We start from the raw sequence: 20,840 nt of genomic DNA, 5'->3' as shown, positions 1-20,840 counted from the left end.
AATTTAATGTTGCCCATTTTGGGAATTGTGCAATTTTTATAGTCATTTTGATTTGAGTTACAAACAAAGTAGGCACTGGAGAAATGAGACTGTCTGACGGCTATAGAGTACGGCTTCGACTGGCCTACAAATTATTATTTTTCTCTCGAGTTATTTGATTAATTATACTGAATTTGGTGGTATTTGATGCAAGAAATGTCGTTTTATGTGTTGACATACACATTACAGTTTTCTGATCAAGTTTTAAGTGAATATTCAACGAAATCAAAAGTGTGTTTTTGTTTCAAGTTTCGGCAGGAGCCCACAGCATTGATCTGTCAAAAATCAACATTTACCGTGTACCAATTTTCGGCAGTATTTAAGTGAATAATTACTTGTTTTTAGTGATTTTAAAATTCTAATCGGGCTAGTATAAAATCTGCAACCATAGAATCTTTCATAAAAACCACACATTCATTGTTTAAGTGCTCTGGTTCTCTTAATAATGAAACCTGCCGAACTATTGGCTGACAGCAAATATGCCGAAACATGTTGAACTCGAAACATTTTGTTTGATATTTTGAAAAATATGCAAGAAAATAATGTGAAACTTCGTATATGAATAACAAATGAGCATATCTTTATTTAAAAAATATGTGTTTAGACAATTTTCAACGCGTTTTTCCGTAATTACACGTTTTTAGCTACCCTGCCGAAAACATGTACACTGCCGAATACTGGAACAGTTACCCTAGTCTTAAACAAAATATCGATGATACTCAGTGTTGGAAAACGTTAGTTTCCCATGTAAAAAAGTGAGAGAATTAAATTCTTTAGGCTACTTCAACGCAGTGCCAAAAAATTAGTGTTTTTTTATTCTCTCTCTTATAATCGTTTGTACACTTGCTCGCTTTGGTCGTTAAGGGCTGATTTCGCGGTTTTTCTCCCTTTTTATATGTTTTGAAACCGGATCAAAACATCGCCTGGTCTGACAGATGTTGGAACCTTACAAATGTTTCCAACACTCAGATATTGGAGCTTTTTGTCCTTCTTGTGTATATTTTTGGTGTAGCCACGAGAAAAGCTCATTTTTGCAGTTGACAAGCATTTTTGACAAAGTTGATTTTTTTTCAACATTTTGTCACCTCCGTGACCACGCGCTAATTTAGATCATCTTTCAAAAATAGTTTCATGTTACAAGTCATACGACTTAACAATATGCCCGCGATGGTATCAAATCTTAAATGGGACAGGCTCTTCAAACGCTGGACTGCTCTGAGTAATCCAAGAAGTTATGGTTATACCAATTAATAGTCAAGACGGTTAGTGGCTGACTGGCCTAGAATGATTAGGTTGTGGCGCCTTATAAGAATCCCATGGTACAGTCGTCAACTCGCACGACTTAACAACATGCTCGTCGTGGGCCTGGAATGGTCCCCCCGAAGCAAGGACTGATTACCCGGATGCTGTGGTACTGAACAAGTTTCGAAAACCTGTCTAGGCCAACATGTCCGCATATGAATTACATAAAATAACATAAGAAGAATAATAAGTCCAGTGATCTTATAATAAACGGTGAAAGCATGTCGGATATCTGTTAAGCGCTTTAGGTATAATGTAGAATCATCTTTCCTTTTATCGTAGCTTTAAACATATAAAAAAAGATACACAACTAAACGAATATGATTTTTTTTGGGGAATAATTAAACGAAACTGTCCCAGCCATGACGAGTTCCGTCTAACTATTTGTTTTATTACATCCTCATTTGCGTTTGGCAATCATTGCTTATGTAACTATTTAACACATTTTTTCACCGTGCTGCGTATTTTTTCTGGTTATATTTACATTGCTCAACGCTAATGGTTAACTGCTGGAGCATATTATTTTTTAGTCTCTAGATTGGTGCCGATAATTAACTAAATTGCGTGTGTGCATTTTTTTTCTTTCTTCACGCAAATATAAACTCATTAAATTCAGGATACAATTTCTTGAGAAGATGAGCAGTAGATCCATTTGGTCAAAGAAATTTGACTCGACATAGTTTTACTTGCGCTCAATATCGCTTACACTCGCAGCCTCGTGTGGAAATGGAGGTTGATTCAGGGTTTGTGCCTGTTGTTGTTGATGCGATTGTTCCTGTCGATTGATTGCTGCTTCATCCATCTGAATAGGAAAGCGAAAGATTGAAATGTGTTAATTTCTAGCTGTAAAAAATCCAATCGTCGGACTCCCAAATCTGACTTTATAGTCAGCTTACCAGCTGTCTTAGCATTGCATAGATTGCATATTTTAGTTCTCCTGGTCGCGTATCTGTGCGGTGGGTTGAAGCAGCAGGCACATCAAATCCATATACATTTGTCAAACGTACGCCTTCTGGTGCAGAATCCATCGATCTAGATTTGTCCAAGGCCAGCTTCGAGTATGGGATTGGTAGAACTTCCAGCCCAACCATGGAGGGATCAAGACCATCCGGATAAAGGGTGGATGCGGACGATCCTGATCGTTTGCCATGTCCACCGTAACATGCATGGCCAAAAGCGGCGCATCCTCCTGGAGAATATCAAGAGGTAGAATTGTTAATGATAAGAAATATTAAGAGATTCAACTAACTAAAAGAAGTAAGATATAAGTTTCTTACTGGAAAGGAATGAAATAAATAATATAAGTTTATTGAATCTTCTTTCATATAAGTGTAGTGCATAATGTGTCTAATAAATAAGCATGATAACTCATTGAATAATAAACTTAGGTTTTAAACTCACTATTTGTATTATTTGTGCTCAATCGTCAACGAGAAAACGATTTTTACATTGCAAACTATGTTTACCGTACGTTTCGAAAGATACTGTTTTATTCAAATGGTAGATCGAAGGAACAGAACGTACCTAGTTGGCTCGGAACGAATTTCATATCAATATTCAAACCAATTAAAATATGATAAAAAAAAACAAGACAAAACATAAACCAAAGAGTTTGTTTAAACGAAACAATAGAAAAACAATTACATTTTGTTGGGGTAACTTAATTGGACCCCATAAGATGCCTATTGATACGAACCCCATAAGATACGTTTGTTGTGCCAAATGATGAAATTCTTTCATATACTTTCCAATGAAATAGAAAAGTTAACTTTCATAAATAAAAAATAAACTAAATCAAATAATGGGGCCCTTTCCGTTTTAAGTTCGTAGGCTGAAATTACAGCCTATCAGCTGCTTGGATTGTATAGCAGTTTTCGAGCAGCTATCTAAGTCGGTATAATATACAGGTGGGCTTATTCCAAGGTGTATGAATTTAGAAGACTGATTTTTATCGCTTTTGTTTCTGAATGAAGATTTTAAGAGTGTTTTGAGTATTCGTCAAGCCTCCAGAAAGCTTGTTTGAACAAAAGTTTTCACCCATCCTGTCAAAAAGTGATATTCAAATTTGGTTTTAAAAAAAACATACTATGAGACCACCTGGACTACATACACTTTGATTCTAGATTCCACCACGTGAGCTCTTTAATGCACCTTGGGGAAAATGTAAACAACTCCGTGTTTTCGAGCAGGTACTCGAAACTAATTCTAGCTTTGAGGCTAGAATAATCTAGACTGAAAATTGCAGGCTAGTTTTATGTGTGGTTTTGTATGGAGTGTTTACATGATTTCAGCTTCCAACTGTCAAACTCCATACAAAAAACTGACCAGAATCGTGAAGGGCCCTAATGTCGCCGACTGAAAGCTCAACAATCTTAGAGCAGACATATTTTATCGGAGTGTAACTAGGGAAAATCCATCTTTAAGTCATCGTCTTCACAATATATGAACTTTAAATGTCCCACTACTAATGTTAAGGATAAATAAAATAAATGAATAAATAAATAAACCTAAAAAAAATAAATAAGAATACATAGGGTGTATCAATAGTGGTGCAATTTGAAGTGGTACACATGTGTTTTAATGGATTTAAAGTGTCAGGAAGGTAGATTCATGAATATTTTAGCACATAGTAATTTGAATATGTTTTATCTTCGCAATCACAACCGCTTATACTATGAAACGCAACAAATTTACGAAAAAATACATATTTTTGTGACTGCCTCGTTGTACCTATAATGGTGGTATGGTTCCTATAGTCGTCGTATTGTGTTACTATAGTGGTGGTAAACAAAGATGCCTCAAAAACTGTGTATAATATATATGGAACTTAGTTTTGAAGCTGTTTTCGTGTGAATAGCATGGATTACTGCCATAATTCTTACATAATTTGATCGTAAAAAATGCATGAATTTGCTTGATGAAAATATTAACTAAAGTACTGTATCACACCTGTCGTCAACCTACCACACCCGGAAGAGAAAGCTTGAATAGAGGTCGATTTTTCACTCAGCTAGATAAGCGAATGTTGACCTTAGTTTGGTAAATTACTTACAGAAAACTCATTTATGTTGCTCATTTTAATGAAAACAGTACGAAATGTCGAAAATGTCGTCGAAAAAATGTAAAATTACCTGTTTTTATTGATTTTAGAACTTAGACCACTACAGGAACATGCCTGTTTGGTGTACCTATAATGGCACTATCGTTAAAAAACACTTAAAAATGCATAAATATGGTCAAAAGGCAAATAATTCTAGTAAAACAATAACATTTCATAGCAATTATGTTGAAAAACTAGTAATTCCGTGGTTATGTGGTCATTTAAAACGTTAACAGAAATATGAATTTCGTTATGAAATCCTAAGGATTTTGGAAAAATGTTGACACATTCCACAAAATAATGGATTTTTAGGTCATGAAGTAACGGAATGGCCCCATTTAACCTTTAAGCCCTTTGTTAAAGGCCAGAAAACATTTCACACTAACATAAATAACTTAATTACTTTTAATTTATCGTATGCACCGCAGTTTAGTGCAATACCACTATTGGTACTACCACCACTATAGGTAAGTTTTCCCTAAATGAATAACAAAATATATAAATAAATAACAAAATTAATAAATGATAAATAGTTTCATTAATTAATTAATTCATAACTAAAGAAATAAAAACGTTATTAAATAAAAAAATAAAAATAAATAAACCATGGTAACAGTTGAATCATTAATTTAATTAATAGTAGAATATCACAAAAATGAGGTTTTGCGTGAATTAAATAAAACACGTGGTATTTACTCAGTTGATAATGTCTGCAATAGTAGTATAATATAATCTGAATGTGAACCATATGTGAATGCGGTTTGGAATGGAATCCATAAGGATGTTTTCTATTCTTGTCTAAAATTGTGCATTTACTTCATGGAGGCGCATGGTTGTTTATTTATCGTAATTAAATAAGAATTTCGCATGAATATCTAAAATAAATATATTTCTGAATTAAAATGAATATATTCAAATTTTTAAAACGCTATATGCGTTAATATTTATTGTTTTGACCTTCGTCTCCTAAGGCATTCATCCTGAATACAATAATATTTAAACTGTAATTTAGGCTTCTCATGCAATATTTAACAACGTTAAAATAAATAACCAATTTCATACAAATATTTAATCAGAGTAAACATTTTAGACATTGCCGCACATTACTTCTTGAGTAGCAAATAACTCATAGCTTTCATCAACACGTACTAGGTAAGCTAATGTATTCATTCTCCAAAGGTAGAGTTGAGCAGAATTAAAGAAAGTAAAAATACATATTTGTCACGGGTCACCTTACTAGCGTCCACAGCACTTCTTTCAACCGATGTACACAGTACGTTGAGGTGTAGCGCAGGGAAGCTCGCCCAAGACAAAGTGTGTGTCGTTTATTTATGTTGGGTTACCAAACGAACGAGGTTGATAGCATTATTAAGTGGAAAATTGTGCGCGATTCCTGCCATCAGGTTGAATGAAGCAGACGGTACCTAAGCAGGTACCGACGTTTTCAAGATGAAAACAGTGCATGTGATGGTGCACACTCGTCACTGCAACACAATTTAGTGTCCTACAAACGCTTCCGCGTTACAACACTGCGCAAAGAAATAGTGCACAAGACGAATGTTGCATCATGCCGCAGGTTGGTGGCTGAACGCACAATGGCACATCGAGAAGAATATGATAATAATATTATAGATAGTAATGAGAGCCAATGTTGACTGTTCGTTTCCGTCTTGGCTTCTTCACTCCGCCATCCATGGAGCGTTGTGGATGTATGAAAACAGTTCATTCGTACCTTTGTTGCTCGTGACCTGTTTCTATCGTTTGCAGCCATTCAAAGAGAACTTTGGAACGTACGACGGCTCCAAATTTCACTTCAGACTACAAAAACAAAGGATATGGTGCTCTGTTGGGACTAGTGGACAGTTCAATTTCCTTTCGGTCAAACATGCATGAGCGGCTTGGGCTAAATCTACAATTTGTTGATTTGTTATGCCCCACGCCAACAGTACCATTTCGAAAATCAATAATCTTGTATTAAGTATCAATGAATGGTATACAGATAACTTACTTTTTCCGTTTGTACTCTGTACCAGTACAGAAACTATGACCAGGGTGAAACAGATTGTGGATAGCTGATGCATCTTTGAGTGGTTATTTAAACTCTGCAATGATAGATAACGATTTACAATTATTAGAATGGGTTTTTATTATCTTTAAACACGTTGGTGTCGACCATTTTATATAGGACACGGTACTCAAAATTATTTCAATATCGCCACTTCACATTCATTGCCACTTCTCGCAAGAATAATTAATATCAGCGAACACAAGCCAATAAATAATCACAGGCAAATCAACAACACCCTAGCTGTGCAAAGGGAATCGGTTTCCCTGCCATTGGGAATTGAACGTTGGGTTTATCTACGGTATGAGATAATCCATTCTGTTTCTGTCAAAAGTTAACATTCAACACTACCAGTGGGTACGTAAATTAAATTCAGTGGTTGCAACATTAAACACGGAAACGTGCTCCTTACTGATGAAAACCATAAGTCAAACGATGAAAATTGAGCGGAATGCTCACGTTATTCTCCTTACCATTGTCCCCTTGAGAAGCATTAGACACAATAGCAAGACCAGATGCTTCTGCGAAGAATATAAAACTAACAAAGGAAATGCCTGCTTCAAATTAAACCAACTTGACCCTCATCCCTGAAAAGCAAAATATCAACAAGCGTAAGAGATTGTTTCCTAAATACTGACCAAGCAGAAAGTAATTCGACATTAGTCATATAAAGTCGAAACATGTTTTAGATGAATTTGTACAGTAAGGTGTTTCCTTTATTTTTAGCTTTGGTTTGGATGTAAGTTTCAGTACTATTAGCCAAAATAAACTTCAAAATCTCCCGTAACTTGATATTGAGAATCCATGAAAAAAGAACTTCTTCTCAGCGCCACAGACGGATCATGTGACAATAGGGAAAGGTTACTCATTTCCAGTTTTAATTAAACTACATTATACACAAAGGACAGTCCCGTGGTACAGTTGTCAACTTGAACAACTCAATAACATGCCCGTCATGGGTTCAAGCCTAGAATGGATCGTCCCCTTATAGCAATGACTGTCTATTCCCTCTGCGTGGCAATGAATTAAGTCTTGAAAGCCTTAAGGACGTTACGTCAAATACAAGAAGAAGATACACAAAATAGCTTTCGGCGTCAGTTTTCTGATTAAAATAAATGTCTAAATTTATAGCAATGATGTGTGCTTGATAAATCCCCAAAGTCAATCAAAAATTTGTCTTCATTTTTATAAAAAAAACCTTTTCAGCAATCTTTTGTATACATTACTGGTTTACATTTTATGTTTATGTAACTGAAGGACATCTACTCTGTTCACTTCAGGTTCGTGCAGTTTATTGTTTTGTAAACGACGACATGGTTGCTTCAAGATGGAAAAATGGATGAAATGTAAGTATATTGTTATGCTATGCTAAGGACTCTATGAGAAATTATGATTAAACACACAATATGTTAGATCATTCTTGCTGTACAAATAATGTTAAGATAATCATGTCTTTTAACGAATATAAATTCAATGCCCTAGCTTACTTATATTACATTGTTGGTTACAGTGGGAAATTTGTTTAATTTTGCCAACTGTCTAAATTAGTTAAACAGTTCTTATTTATATGACTCATTTACATAAAAGAATCATACAGCAGCACAAACTCTTTTTATAATTAATGTTATGTATCTGTTTGGTATTAATGGAAGGAATTGATGGGCTACAAATTAATGATTAACTAACACATTTACATTTTCTTAGTAAGCTTTTTGCAGTTAAAAAGAACGGATTAAGAAAAGTAATATGTATATCATGTGCATCGTTTAATTCGATTTCTTTTTCATTTCAAGGGAAACGGCTGAGTCGTAGTGCGTCAAAGCATTAATGGTAATTATTTTCTTCTTTCACATAGGCTCTGAGACATACTGATATTCATCCTCTCTAGCAAGAATAACAGATTTAGTGAGTTTGTCAAAGTGCTTGATAAAACGTAACACTCACTGCCGCACGGTTGGTTAGAGCCTAGAAATCAAACTCAAGCAAAGGAACACACACACACACACACACACACACACCCGAAACCGAAACCATTCACTGCGAGCAGGATATAATACGAACTGCTGCCTGTTGCTCTCATCACACATTACCACGCACCTTTGAGATGAATGTGCTAAAAGCCTGTTTAATTATTAATGACAACATTATTTGATACACACTTCCCAGCGCTAGTCCAAAGTTTCGTTTTAAGGATGGATGATAAAAAAAACAAGAGAATCGCGCTGCATGCGTATCTTGCACGGTAGCCAGTCCTAATCATCCGTTTCCATTTAAAATCCAAAAAGGTTTTGGTCATATTTAGGTGCATGATCCTTGGTGGTGTTTGCGGCACCTAGAAAGGTGTTAGCAAAAGGCCTTAAGATTCCAAAACACCAACCCGGTGACCGACGGTGGTTTTTACTTTGATGAGCATTTACACAACTTTGATTTGGACAGTAAAATACCAACATGGGCCGAGCATTTTTGCTTGGCTTTTACTGCTCCCTTTGACCTTTGACCAACGTTTAACTAGCAAGGCTCCGTACGATAAACGGTAAAGAGCAACGTGCTAGTTTACATTAACTAACCTGTGCAGTGTGACGCCTGCTGGGCAAATATTGGGCTTCAAGCGTAGTCTAAAATTACGAAACTATCAAATATGCAAACTGTCCCCTGAATTCACCAAACCAAATAGGACGCTTCTGGCACATGTGTACGGCTACCGCAATCCCTCTGAAGCACCTTAGCACGATCGGTCCTGACCTGGGGTTTGCAAATTGTATCCAAAAGCGTGCTATTCCAATTATGAGCATGAGATGAGGAGGGCTAACTTAATTTTGACCACCGCAAACCCAACGGTGTTCTCGTTGAGCAGGAACAGCCCCCAGTGCTTCCCTGGACAAGAAGCCTGGCTTGTCGTTTTTATTTTGTTGCACTCAAAAGTTTACACGCCAAGTGCCGTTCTAGATAATCGTCGCCCGTCCTGTCCGTTACGCCATACGCCATACACGTTTCACCAATGGGTCGCTCAATGGGGAGCCATTTTCGAGAGTCAATTTAAATATTTGACGAATCTGGTATAAAAGATGCAACTCGTCTTCATCAAAGGACAGGAAGGATACTACACAGTTAATGGCACTGCATCATCGTAGATGCGAACGAACAGAACCCAATCCAAGAAGGAAGCAAGCAGCTTAACACATCCGGATGCTCATCATTGGATCATAATCGAACTTACATACATAATTTAATTGCCACCGTTTCTGCTTTCGATGGAAACGATTTTGGAATCTTTCCTGTGTGCTTTTACTCACTGAATATTTCTGGTCCTACTGACGTGCGGTGGCGGTGTTTACACCAAATCAACGAATACTCCCCGACGGTCACCACAATGCAGCACGGAACCAAACTTAACGGCAGACTTATTTTAGTACACACTTGCCCTTTCGGCACCTTTTGTCAAACAGCACTTTGTACACGAGGACATTCACCACGGGATCGGAGATCGGTTCTTCTTGCACACTGCACACGAGCACGCTAGAGCAACAAATGGTTGATGCCAAAGACAACGGGTTACCTTTTATACGGCCGAAAATACCGGCAACCCTTCTAGCTCCACCAGTCTGCCACGACGTCGTACCATTCATCTCTTGTAGGTGGTGATGATGGTGGTGATGGTGCTGGCGGTTTCGCTTCCTCACCGTCAGCCGTTCGTGGACTAGAATGAGACGACATCAAACCGCGACAGAAGGATCCACTGGCCGGGATGGTAGTGCGCTTGCTGGCTTCCTTATCAGTGCGACCTGCAGAGTAAGTCCAAATGGGAGCCAACCGTCGGATCGGGAGCAACAAATAGTGCACTGTACAACACCACGCTTCGTTGTAATGAGTTGGTTGTAGCTGATGCTCGTCATTGCTCTGCTGGTGCGATAGTACGCTGTGAAAGCTTGAAAAGGTGTGTAAGGTGATGCATAAGAGTGTAAAAATAGTCCCTTTGGCACACTAAATAGCTTAAAAAGTGAGCAAAGAAGTATCAAGAGACAGTGATAAACAAATATCATGAGAGCAATGAATCTGCAGAACAATTTTACAGTCATCTCAATATGAATTACAAATGACTGTCGGAATGGGTTTAGAAGTTTTATTGATAAAAAATCCAAAAATTCACTATGGTTTAAACAATTGTTACCTTAACGATTTGTTCTAATTATTTTATAAATTTTGATGTTTTGCTGCATACTGTAATTCATGAAAAATTTCATTCATTCTTTCATAATTTACCTCCTACCAATAATTTGCTTATTTTGTGGTTAATTTAAAGTACTTTTTGAATTTATTTAAAGTTGATTCTTCTTTTCAATTTGTACTTTATGAACGTTTGCATTTTTTGTATCATTTTTGAACATTTTTCATGAAAAAACAACTGGATATCTTTCCAGTCGTAGCCGGTTTTGATAAGCAGATTCTACGTTCGTTCTGTAACATAATTATGATTACAATAAAACAAATACAGTAGATGTTGTTTAACAAGAATACTTACCATACCTAAAACATCTTTTATTTTCTATAATTGAATTATTATTAGAAATAATAAAAACGAATTCACATATATTGTGTTGATTTAAGCTTTTATTTGAAAAGTTATATCTTGGATAAAGTATCCATCGATTGCTCGAATCAATTGTCATTCTTCAATGACTCAGCTTGGTTGGGATGGTGCTATACGAGAACGATAGCCTTCGCTGCATCACATCCTCATACGTTTATGACTGTTGCAGTACACACAATTCTGCACTTTGGTTGCATCTTGCCTCACACGTTTAAAATCGGGAAGTGCAAATAGACCATCAGAACCGTTAAATCGCCCCAGCGATAAAACGTGCGCAGGGCAATTATGATAAATTTATAACCATTTTTCGCAACCATTGAAACCAACAGCAGCGAGTCCGTGAGTCGATAGCCGTGATTACTTCCTGCCTCCCGTAATACTTGGTTGTGTCAAGTAAACGATCCATGCAGCAAGAACTACTCAGCATCACACTGTTCTGCGATATCATTTATCGTATTTTTACTTTATAGGTAGTTGATAGCAAGACGATGATAAAAAGTAATAGTAATTTAGTTATTAATAATACAAACATTCCAATGCTTTTATAAGGTAAAAATCATTGCCACGAAATAGACGATTTCTAGAGCAAATTAAAGCTGCTCTAAAAACCTCAACACTTTCTGCACTGGTTTAAACTGTGCATTAACTTACTGGATAGGCTGAATATGCAAAAGCTTCATGATCTTTGCTGGCAAAGAAGAACAAAAGAAAAATGGGAGCTTTCTACCATGCGTATTATTAGGCTGTGTTAATAATGAAGATAAACACTAAACTGCAAGCATGCGTCATGTAATTTTGAAGTTTCTTTGCATGTATACACAACAAACCAAGCGCTTTATGAAACTATGGTTAACTCTGAAGATAAAGTTTCACGGGCGTGAAACGAACTCATTCAAGGACTAAAGCATGTGTGGTGGTTAAAATTTGACTGGATAGTTACATTAACATGTAGAGCCAAATTTTACATTAAAGGATAGCGATTGCAAGTATCAGCGTTTAAATATTTAAACAGCAAATTATTTAAAAAATGTATAAATTATATTAAAAAATATACTTGTATTGCAGCTGATTGCATCTATCCCACCAATACAGAACGCATAATAATAAATATAGCGTTGTACTCGTTCGTAATTTGTTATCACACTCATCCTCAGCAGACTATTTAACTTCCGGAATAGAAAAGTCCCCTTCATCGCCCACCCAACAGCAACAAAACAACAAACCACTTGAACTGCCCTACTCGTTTGTGTTGTCGTTTCTCCCGAAAATGGTCTACGTCAGCCGTCCAGCATACAACAGCACCACCCTGTTGCTAACAGATTGTTCGAGTGTGAGCGACAATTGTTCGCGCATAGAATCACTTAATTGTGAAGCATCTCGGAAGGTGTCTCGGTGTAGGTGCCATCGCATATTGCGACAATAGCACGCAATAGTACGAGGATGAGAGACGGTAGCAGTGCGATGACTTATGGGGTTTTGATATGTCTCGGTGTAGGTGCCATCGCATATTGCGACAATAGCACGCAATAGTACGAGGATGAGAGACGGTAGCAGTGCGATGACTTATGGGGTTTTGATATGTTTTTGGGGCCAGCTTTTTGATTAACTTTTTGCCTACATTATTATTTCGGCAGCACGGGTTTTTTGGTTGTAGCGCATAATCGACGCGCTGCACGTGGTCAAGCATTATTAAACTGTGGAACGTGATGTTCGACCGATGTAGTCAAGAGCCGCGTGCGTTAGCGTGGTTGTAGTTGCTAGGAAACGTAAACTATAGATAGCGCCGACGTATGATCGATGGTTTTGATTGGTTAGATAAACGAACCGAACCACCATCCACGGTGTTTTTATCCCCAACATACATATAATACGGAATTGAATTTACGAATGGCACAAACCTAATATTGGAATACACTGATCCTTGCAAGCATGCTCCACAAAATCAGAAGAAATAGGGAAAGTCCTTATAGTTTCCTCCACAGGTTAAGGATGGGTTGCAAATTGACAATATTATATACCGTGAGTTTTAGCGGAAACTCTAAACGAAAGTGTAGGCACAGCTTGGCGCTACTGATTGTGTGCAACGAAACGCACCGAGTAAAACGAATTGCCTGAGATTGGTCTCGGTTCAAATGATTGCTCTGTACCGCTGCGGTATAGTAAAACATTATACTCGCATTTCTAAACTCCTTGCCATTGCACAGCAAGTGAATTGTCTGTTCCGCGGTTATGATTCTCAATAGCTCCATATGTACAGCGAAAGATGCATAAGACGCAAAACATCCCAACATTTTCTTAGAAACTGGTACACAATGAACCTATTCATAACGAACTGTTAATGCCCGCCCCGTAAGCATATCTTCTCAAAAGAGAAAAAAACACATTTAAAACAATTAAATTAAATGTCAGCTTGAAGGAAGGGAAAACACATTCAATGGAATGTGTGGTATCATCAATCAACACCCACTCAATTTCCCTGTGCAGAACTTTTGTCCTTTGTAAAGAGCTTTTTTAAAAGGAAGCTTTGCACCCACAACAACAATTTTTTTTCTTTCCTTTAAGTAGTAGCTACTATTATTTTATATTAATTGGATAATGATAAAATTATTTTCATATCAATCCACCATTCAATTCAGTTTTAGAATCATAATCTTCTTTTGTTTTGGAGGCAAAATAAATAATTGATTATTGTTTTTCTCCAATCTGCCTTTTCTACGCTTTTTTGCATAAATTATCGTAACCAACTAGTTTTCAAGCCTTTTCAAAACAATTTTGCACATGAAAATGATTCATCTACAACAATATAAATGATGTTTAAAGTTTAAAACATGTTAAGTTTGTAAAATACACATTCTAACACTAACAATGCAATTAACACGTTTACTTGTGAATGTTTGTGAAGTGATTGTTTTATAACAAAATACAAACTATAGAGGATAAATTGTTTTACAATAAGATACATAAGAGACCCCTGTACCTTAATCATGCGTTTGGTTTGTACCATTTAATTTCATACGAATATCTTTAAAGAATAAATTAAAAAAATATATACATTAGAAAGAAAAGAACAAAACAGAGTGACACGCTTGCAAAAATCAGATCACCATATACCCATGATTTGTATATGATGTGTATGAAGCATTAAAAATATTTATTATTTATAATTTAAACTTATTATGGTACAAAATAAATAATAGATTCCTATAGCTCAATTGCCAACAAACTTTTTGTTTTCTAAAGAAACAACAAACAAATGCTGTATTGTAACAATTATCATTTTAACTTCGAACACATGTAACATTTCAAATATTCGAAAACAATCTTTGCAGAAAGAGGAGTTTCTGTGTAAAAAGCGAATCAATGATTTATATTGAGACATTATTGTTCAAGCCATTATTAGTTTGGGTCACCTTTTGCCACTATTGAATTGGCTGTGTGTGACTTGACTATTTCACTTATTAGAGGATAGTAAAATTTGTCTATATAGGGTTCGGTACATTAGAGATTTTGAACGCTTTACCACAACTAGTATCTTATGATTTAATTATTTAATGAGACCGCATTTTAAGTAGCAAATGGTTTAAAAACGAAGGTTAAGCTGTAAACGTTACTAGCATGGTTTAATAACAACATTACTCTCTTGTACCATTTTAATCGAAGTTTGAATGAAATGGGCAGTGATATAAAACTCACGTTTTTAAGGCAATTTTTTTTTTGTTGTGGATTAAAAACGTCTTTTTATTTTTTATATTAATTGTTTCATTGCTAATTTCAGCTAGCGAGTACGTGCGTGGCCACTATATCGCAGCACAAGGAAAATGATGAAATAATATATGTTTACTTCCATCCGATGCGAACCATAAACATATATAGATATGTACATGAGGCACTCCTGTCCTTGGCTGGGGAATTGCCTGTGTTCATCACGACGGTGCACTGTAACATTCAAACATACATGTATGCGTGTACAGTTGCCATCCTCGTCGAGCGACAAGCCAGGAATGTGATAGTGGATGTGGACATCATAAGATGCATGCTAGGCTGTTCCTACTGCGCTGACGGCGAGTGTCTTTTGATCGTCACTTAACATTTAAAGCACCCACTACACGGGTCAAAAGAGAAGTGAAAATCCGTATTAATCTTTTCAGAATGCTTGGTACCGGTCAACATCGCGCCGCCCGCCAAACACAACTTTAAATCATCAATAGCTGGCTTCTACCAAAACTACTCTACGGCATCAAAATAGTCACCTGGCAACGGGAAAATTTCCAAAAACAAATCGCACCACTCTACCATACCGCCATCAGCTGTGCTACTGGGGCTTTCGTCACGAGCCCCATAGCATCACTTCTGCGTGAAAGCGAACTTCATCCCTTGGACCACATCATCACCGACAAGACAGTAGCAACTGCTGGACGAATGATGGAGAAAAACATCAAAGCCGATGCGCTTATTCAAAGGGCGAATTCACTCCGAAATCACCACACTAACAGGACAAACACTCCCCTCGGTCACCAAACTCATCCAAATCGGTAGTTGCATCTGGTACTGCCGCCCACCACAAATAGACTGGACCATAAAAATCAGCTTCAAGCTGGTTTCAATAGTCTCATTGCAAACCGTCATTTTGATGAACTTCAAATATCATAACCACCATCTGATCTTCACTGACGGATCAGTACAAAACGATTCCACTGGCTGTGGAATCTACTCCAGCATCGACAATAGCGCCATCCGGCTAGCAGACCATACCTCAATCTTCACCGCAGAAGCAATAGCCCTGGTTATTGCTGCTGATGTAGGCCTCCGTAAAGACAAACCCAACGTGATCTTTACAGGCAGTGCAAGTGTCCTTCAAACACTTGAATCTGGATCCACCCGCGACCCGAACATCCAACAACTCTGCAATATATCGAATTCACCTCGAGTCACATTCTGCTTGATTCCTGGTCACACATGGCTTGATTCCTGGTATCCAGGGAAACGAAATAGCAGACCGACTAGCCAACGCAGGACGTAACCCGGCCTACTGTCGTAACACTCTTTCACGCCTTGATTTCATTTGTCTTAGAACCATTTCCTGACAACCATCAAGACCACAACACCACCATCGAAAGACCATCCATCACACCAAGACCAGAGATTCCTATCACGACTCCGGATAGGACACACCCGGTTCACCCACACCTTTTTATTGCAAAAATCCAGCCCACCACTATGCAGTTTCTGTGGCGTCGACATCACCGTCCGTCACATCTTAACCAAATGCCATGGATATACTGCGAAAAGGAAAAGACTTGCAAATTGGACCATATCATCGACACCATCCTCTCACCAGACAGCGATTGCTAACGTAAACTGTTAAAATTCCTTCGTTTTACTAACCTTTATAAAGAACTCTCACCAAAACCACATTTGTAACAGACACTTTTTAATAAAATCAACAGATAATAGCTTTAAGTAAACCGAGACTACCCGGTATAATGTAACTGTAAAATAAATAAAAAAAAAAGCTGACGGCGGGTCATTTTCAAATAAGAGGTGCTTGTGTTCAGATCAAACAAATAATGAAATTTGCTATCGCTTTATCCATAACTATATATCACCCGATGTAGCGCGAAGATCAAGCATGATACAAGTAAATATCTGCAACTAAATAGCATTTCTCGATTTTTCAGCTTAATTACTGCAGTTAGACAACGATAGTTAGACAGATAGACAACGCGGCAGTATCAACGCGATAAAGGGTAAGTATAGATAGTTGAAACTAAGTAGCATAAATAGTGCAGCGCAAAATTCACGATCAAACCCTAATCAACATAAACAAACGTTAGCAAAATTAAAAATCCAACCATGCAAAAGAGCATTCAATCTCAGGCATAATATAATAACAAACAATATACGAACCGATTAAGTATCGATCATCAAAACAATGCGACATTTCTCTTGTACGACTTCATTACACACATAAACCAAGGAGTGTAAGATAAACACCAATACGAACACATCTGTTCGGATAAAAGAATCAATATTACTAACAAATAAAGACATCTTAGATCTTAAACCAAACGACCATACTGCATAAAACAAGGCTACTTTGTAGCTGTTCAACAACAGTAGCTGACCAGATTATGTTGATTTGCACAGTCCACATCATCCTGAAGAAGAGCAAGACGTATTCACAGTCCACATCATCCTCGGATGCAAAACGTACTAGAAAGGCAAGGTTCATGGGATATTGGAGGCTACAACGAAGAAGAGGCTGGGCAGAGTCAAACCGATACATCAAGTCACGCAGGTAAAGTGGATGCGAGACGTAGTTCAGGAGTCCGTAATGTATGATTAGAACGGTCGTACAATGTTCGGAATCATTGGCTTTGTTTGTGAACGTTGGGTCTAAAACAAACCAACCTACCCAATGTGACCAGGGCCGCGTGCCAAACTTCTGATGAATGTCATACAGGAAAATGTATGAGGGGAGGAGGGGATGGGGGGATGGAAGGAGATGATTTCCGCTAGTATGTATTGAGAAGCTGATGCAACAGATAAACCTTAAAGACTCTGAAAAGAAGATGTTACATCCTATTTGTTTTGCACATTTTTTTGAAGTGTATTCGAAGTTATTGAATATTTTGTAGATAATCATTACATACCAATTAAGTGATTTAATTTACAATATGCTCTCGTTCAATCGCTCTCTTTCTCTATCTCTACTGTCAAAAATCAACATTTACCGTGTACCTATTTTTGGCAGCGTTTAAAGTGAAAAATAACATGTTTTTCGTGATTTAAAAATTTCAAACAGGTTAAAATAAATTTTGTAACCATACGATCTTTCATAAAAACCTCACTTTCACTGTTCTGGTTCTCGTAATCACAAAATCTGCCGAACTGTTGGCTGATAGCAAATCTGCCGAAAAATGTTAATATTACAATTTATTTGACATTTTTGCAAATACGCAAGGAAATGTTGTAAAACTTTGTATAAGAATAAGAAATGAGCATATTTTATGTCAACGTTATATTTTCAGACAATTGTTGTGTTTTTGCATAATTTCACGTTTTTAACGGGTTTAATTTCACGGGTAACCCCTACCAAAAACTGATACAATAGTTATATAAAAATAGATATCTCAATCGACATTTATTATTAAAAAAATATTACACAATCAAAATATGAATCAAATCAATATTGTCAATTGATCTAAGTTTAACTTTTCACACTTTCAACTCCACTTAGCACCGCTTCGAAGCCGGTTAGTTCAATTGTTGTTCATTTGTTGTTTCATTGTCAATAACGCTTAGACTTTCCGCGAATACAAAAAATATGTTGCGGTTTCTAAATATGTTGTTACAAATAGTCAGGTACATACAAAATAGTACGGTTTTTCAAAAAATATAAAATTCCGAACGCGCCGCAACGCCAAGTATAGGAAGCTTTGTCGTTTGTGCGGTAGTGCAGGTGAACAATTTATGTAAGCAGAGGCGCTCCAAACAGATTTGAATGCATTTTTTTTTAATTTAAGATTTTTTGATTGCATTTGAGATTAAAACATAAGTCTGAATTTTTGACAGCTTGTTGGACACAAGTGAAATCAGGATTGAAGAAAAATTTGAGATACACAAAAGTTTACATTTTTACCAGTAAACATATCAAATTAAAATCAAATAGATGTTGTCTTTCCGGGTGTAATTTTGCTCAAGCACGATGATGATAATACATAGGAACACTACTGCAATGATGAATCAACAAAAAATGTTAAAGTATATTCATGGTAATGCACTAGTCGTTTGGCGACATTATTCATGTAAAAAAGGAGACAAAGTTTGTATCTTAACGCATCAATGTTCGGAAAAGAACAAAATTACTTAAACTTATCTAAAACACGCAGACATACTGATAGGTATCGATGTAGTTTAAAAGTATCTAAATGTTGTTACAAACATCTCTTGGATTACTAAAGACTTTTTGACAAATAAATAGCAGTAGTCAGCATACATATCTGTTACCTCATTGAAACCCATTTTGTTACCATTGTTGGTTAGCATTTATTGGAGCAATTTCTATCAAATATTATACAATTCAAGTCAATTCAATCAATATAATATATTCATATCAATATACAATTATAGAAACAAATATCAATCAATGTGTGATTCATTCCTAGAATGCCGATTGCGTGATACGTTACAGTTAAAAAATTATCAAAAATTCAACTGGTGCTATTTTTATTTCGCACAGCTTTTAGGAATATTACGGCTAACTTAAAATATGCAACATCAACATACTACAGTAGGGATTTTCAAACTTTTCAGTTCGTAGACCGCATCACAAATACTGTTGTGCAGGACCATTTAGTCGTTACATTATCTAAAAAATCGATATATATATGTTTCAATATCGAATCAAAAAGAAAACACTTACTGATGCTAACTTTACTTTTATTGATGTTTGATCTTAGTTTTTTTAGCCAACATAACATTTTGATCTAAAAAAGTAATAAGATTTTTTTTAATCTTAGCAAAGTCATTGCAACCCGCATTAAAGTCACTCGAAGACCGCGGACCGCAGTTTGATAAACCAATATACCAAAGTAATGACTTCTAAATTAAAAAAAAGTCACGAATGATAAGATAATTACAATATTACAATTACAATTAACAGCCAAAATATACTTGTATAATCATCATTTTTGATTAAATTTGGTTCATTAATGTAATGTATTACTTATTTGATGCAATTGGAGTAGACAATTCTGTTATTTCTGTCTTTTTAGTGATTTAAAACTTTTGGAAAAATTGAAAATTATTTTTCATTTCACAATTGATGGAGAAAATTGTAGGGGAAGGTAGGTAAAGACGGACACGTTAAGGGCAATGGTAAAAATCTAGGGATATATAAATGCAACGACCAGGAATATGTGCATACATTATCTTACACTCATGTTTTATCAGAAAATGTGTTAAACCTTTTAAATTTCCATCGATTTTTCCGTTTTTTTGAAACACATGAATGAAAAACATGATTTTTTTTTCCGTGCAGTTTTGAAACGTTCGGGAAAGACGGACAACTGATATGAGAAAGATGGACACCATGAAGAGTAAGATAGACACCTATAAAAAACGTTAGAAATTGAAGAGGTTTTTAGTATTTTAACATATCCTTCTGTTTCCACATCACAGTACGTACAAAACCCAATTCTAGGCTAATTGCAACGACAGTTCATTCAGCCATGAATTTAGAAATTGTAAGCGACGCTTGTAATATATCGTAGAATGCAGAATCTAAAGCATTATTGAAATATCGGGCACTGGCAGCTGACGTTGCACCAGCTTACAGAACAACAGTCTAGAACTTCCTTTTAGGAAATTTCTCCGCGAAAAGTCCACGATCCCAGTATTTTTTGAGGGACTTGTTAATAACTTAAGCCATTTTCCACCATTTTCAAAATTCAACATTTGATATTTGTAATCCCATAGAATTTCTCTATTCTATTCATCACCAATTAATATAAGAAATAAAATAAATCAATAAATTTGGTGTCCATGTTTCCCTACGACAAAGTGTCCGTCTTTACCGCCTTGGTGTCAGGATGTTTAAACCACCAGAAAACAATATTTTGCATTGCTTTCATTCTCATTTTTTCGCCAGTTTTTTCATTAATGTTCACGACAACTCATTCATGAAACAAAACTTCCAAAAATATAAACAATAACCAGTTGTAGAGCTTAAGATCCGCATTAGT

At 36.3% G+C, this 20,840-nt stretch overlaps 1 protein-coding gene across 2 annotated transcripts; it reads right to left on the bottom strand.

Moving 5' to 3' along the window:
* Window positions 1-1,695: 1,695 nt before the first annotated feature.
* On the bottom strand, window positions 1,696-10,499 carry LOC120896651. Of its 2 annotated transcripts, none has more exons than XM_040300928.1 (4): window positions 10,063-10,499; window positions 6,450-6,543; window positions 2,238-2,530; window positions 1,696-2,143 (listed from the first exon to the last, which is right to left on the bottom strand). In XM_040300928.1, the coding sequence occupies exons 2-4, from the start codon at window positions 6,520-6,522 to the stop codon at window positions 2,024-2,026; spliced, it is 486 nt and encodes a 161-aa protein (XP_040156862.1). In that variant the 5' UTR covers window positions 6,523-6,543; window positions 10,063-10,499; the 3' UTR covers window positions 1,696-2,023. The 2 variants fall into 2 exon arrangements, with proteins under 2 accessions (XP_040156862.1, XP_040156861.1); XM_040300927.1 differs by lacking the exon at window positions 10,063-10,499 and adding an exon at window positions 9,800-10,035.
* Between the last annotated feature and the right edge of the window lie 10,341 nt (window positions 10,500-20,840).

The sequence above is a fragment of the Anopheles arabiensis genome, chromosome 2 (assembly GCF_016920715.1).
Source record: "Anopheles arabiensis isolate DONGOLA chromosome 2, AaraD3, whole genome shotgun sequence".
NCBI lineage: Eukaryota > Metazoa > Arthropoda > Insecta > Diptera > Culicidae > Anopheles > Anopheles arabiensis.
The sequence above is the reverse complement of the archived record's forward strand: the minus strand, read 5'-3'. Positions and strand labels throughout refer to the sequence as shown.

What these genes read in the sequence shown, in the direction of transcription:
- LOC120896651 (XM_040300928.1), bottom strand. Translation starts at nt 6,522, where the DNA reads ATGCATCAGCTATCCACAATCTGTTTCACCCTGGTCATAGTTTCTGTA. An exon ending in ACAGAGTACAAACGGAAAAA is followed by an intron (nt 2,531 to 6,449) that starts GTAAGTTATCTG and finishes GATATTCTCCAG; the next exon opens with GAGGATGCGCCGCTTTTGGC. An exon ending in ATGCAATGCTAAGACAGCTG is followed by an intron (nt 2,144 to 2,237) that starts GTAAGCTGACTA and finishes TTTCCTATTCAG; the next exon opens with ATGGATGAAGCAGCAATCAA.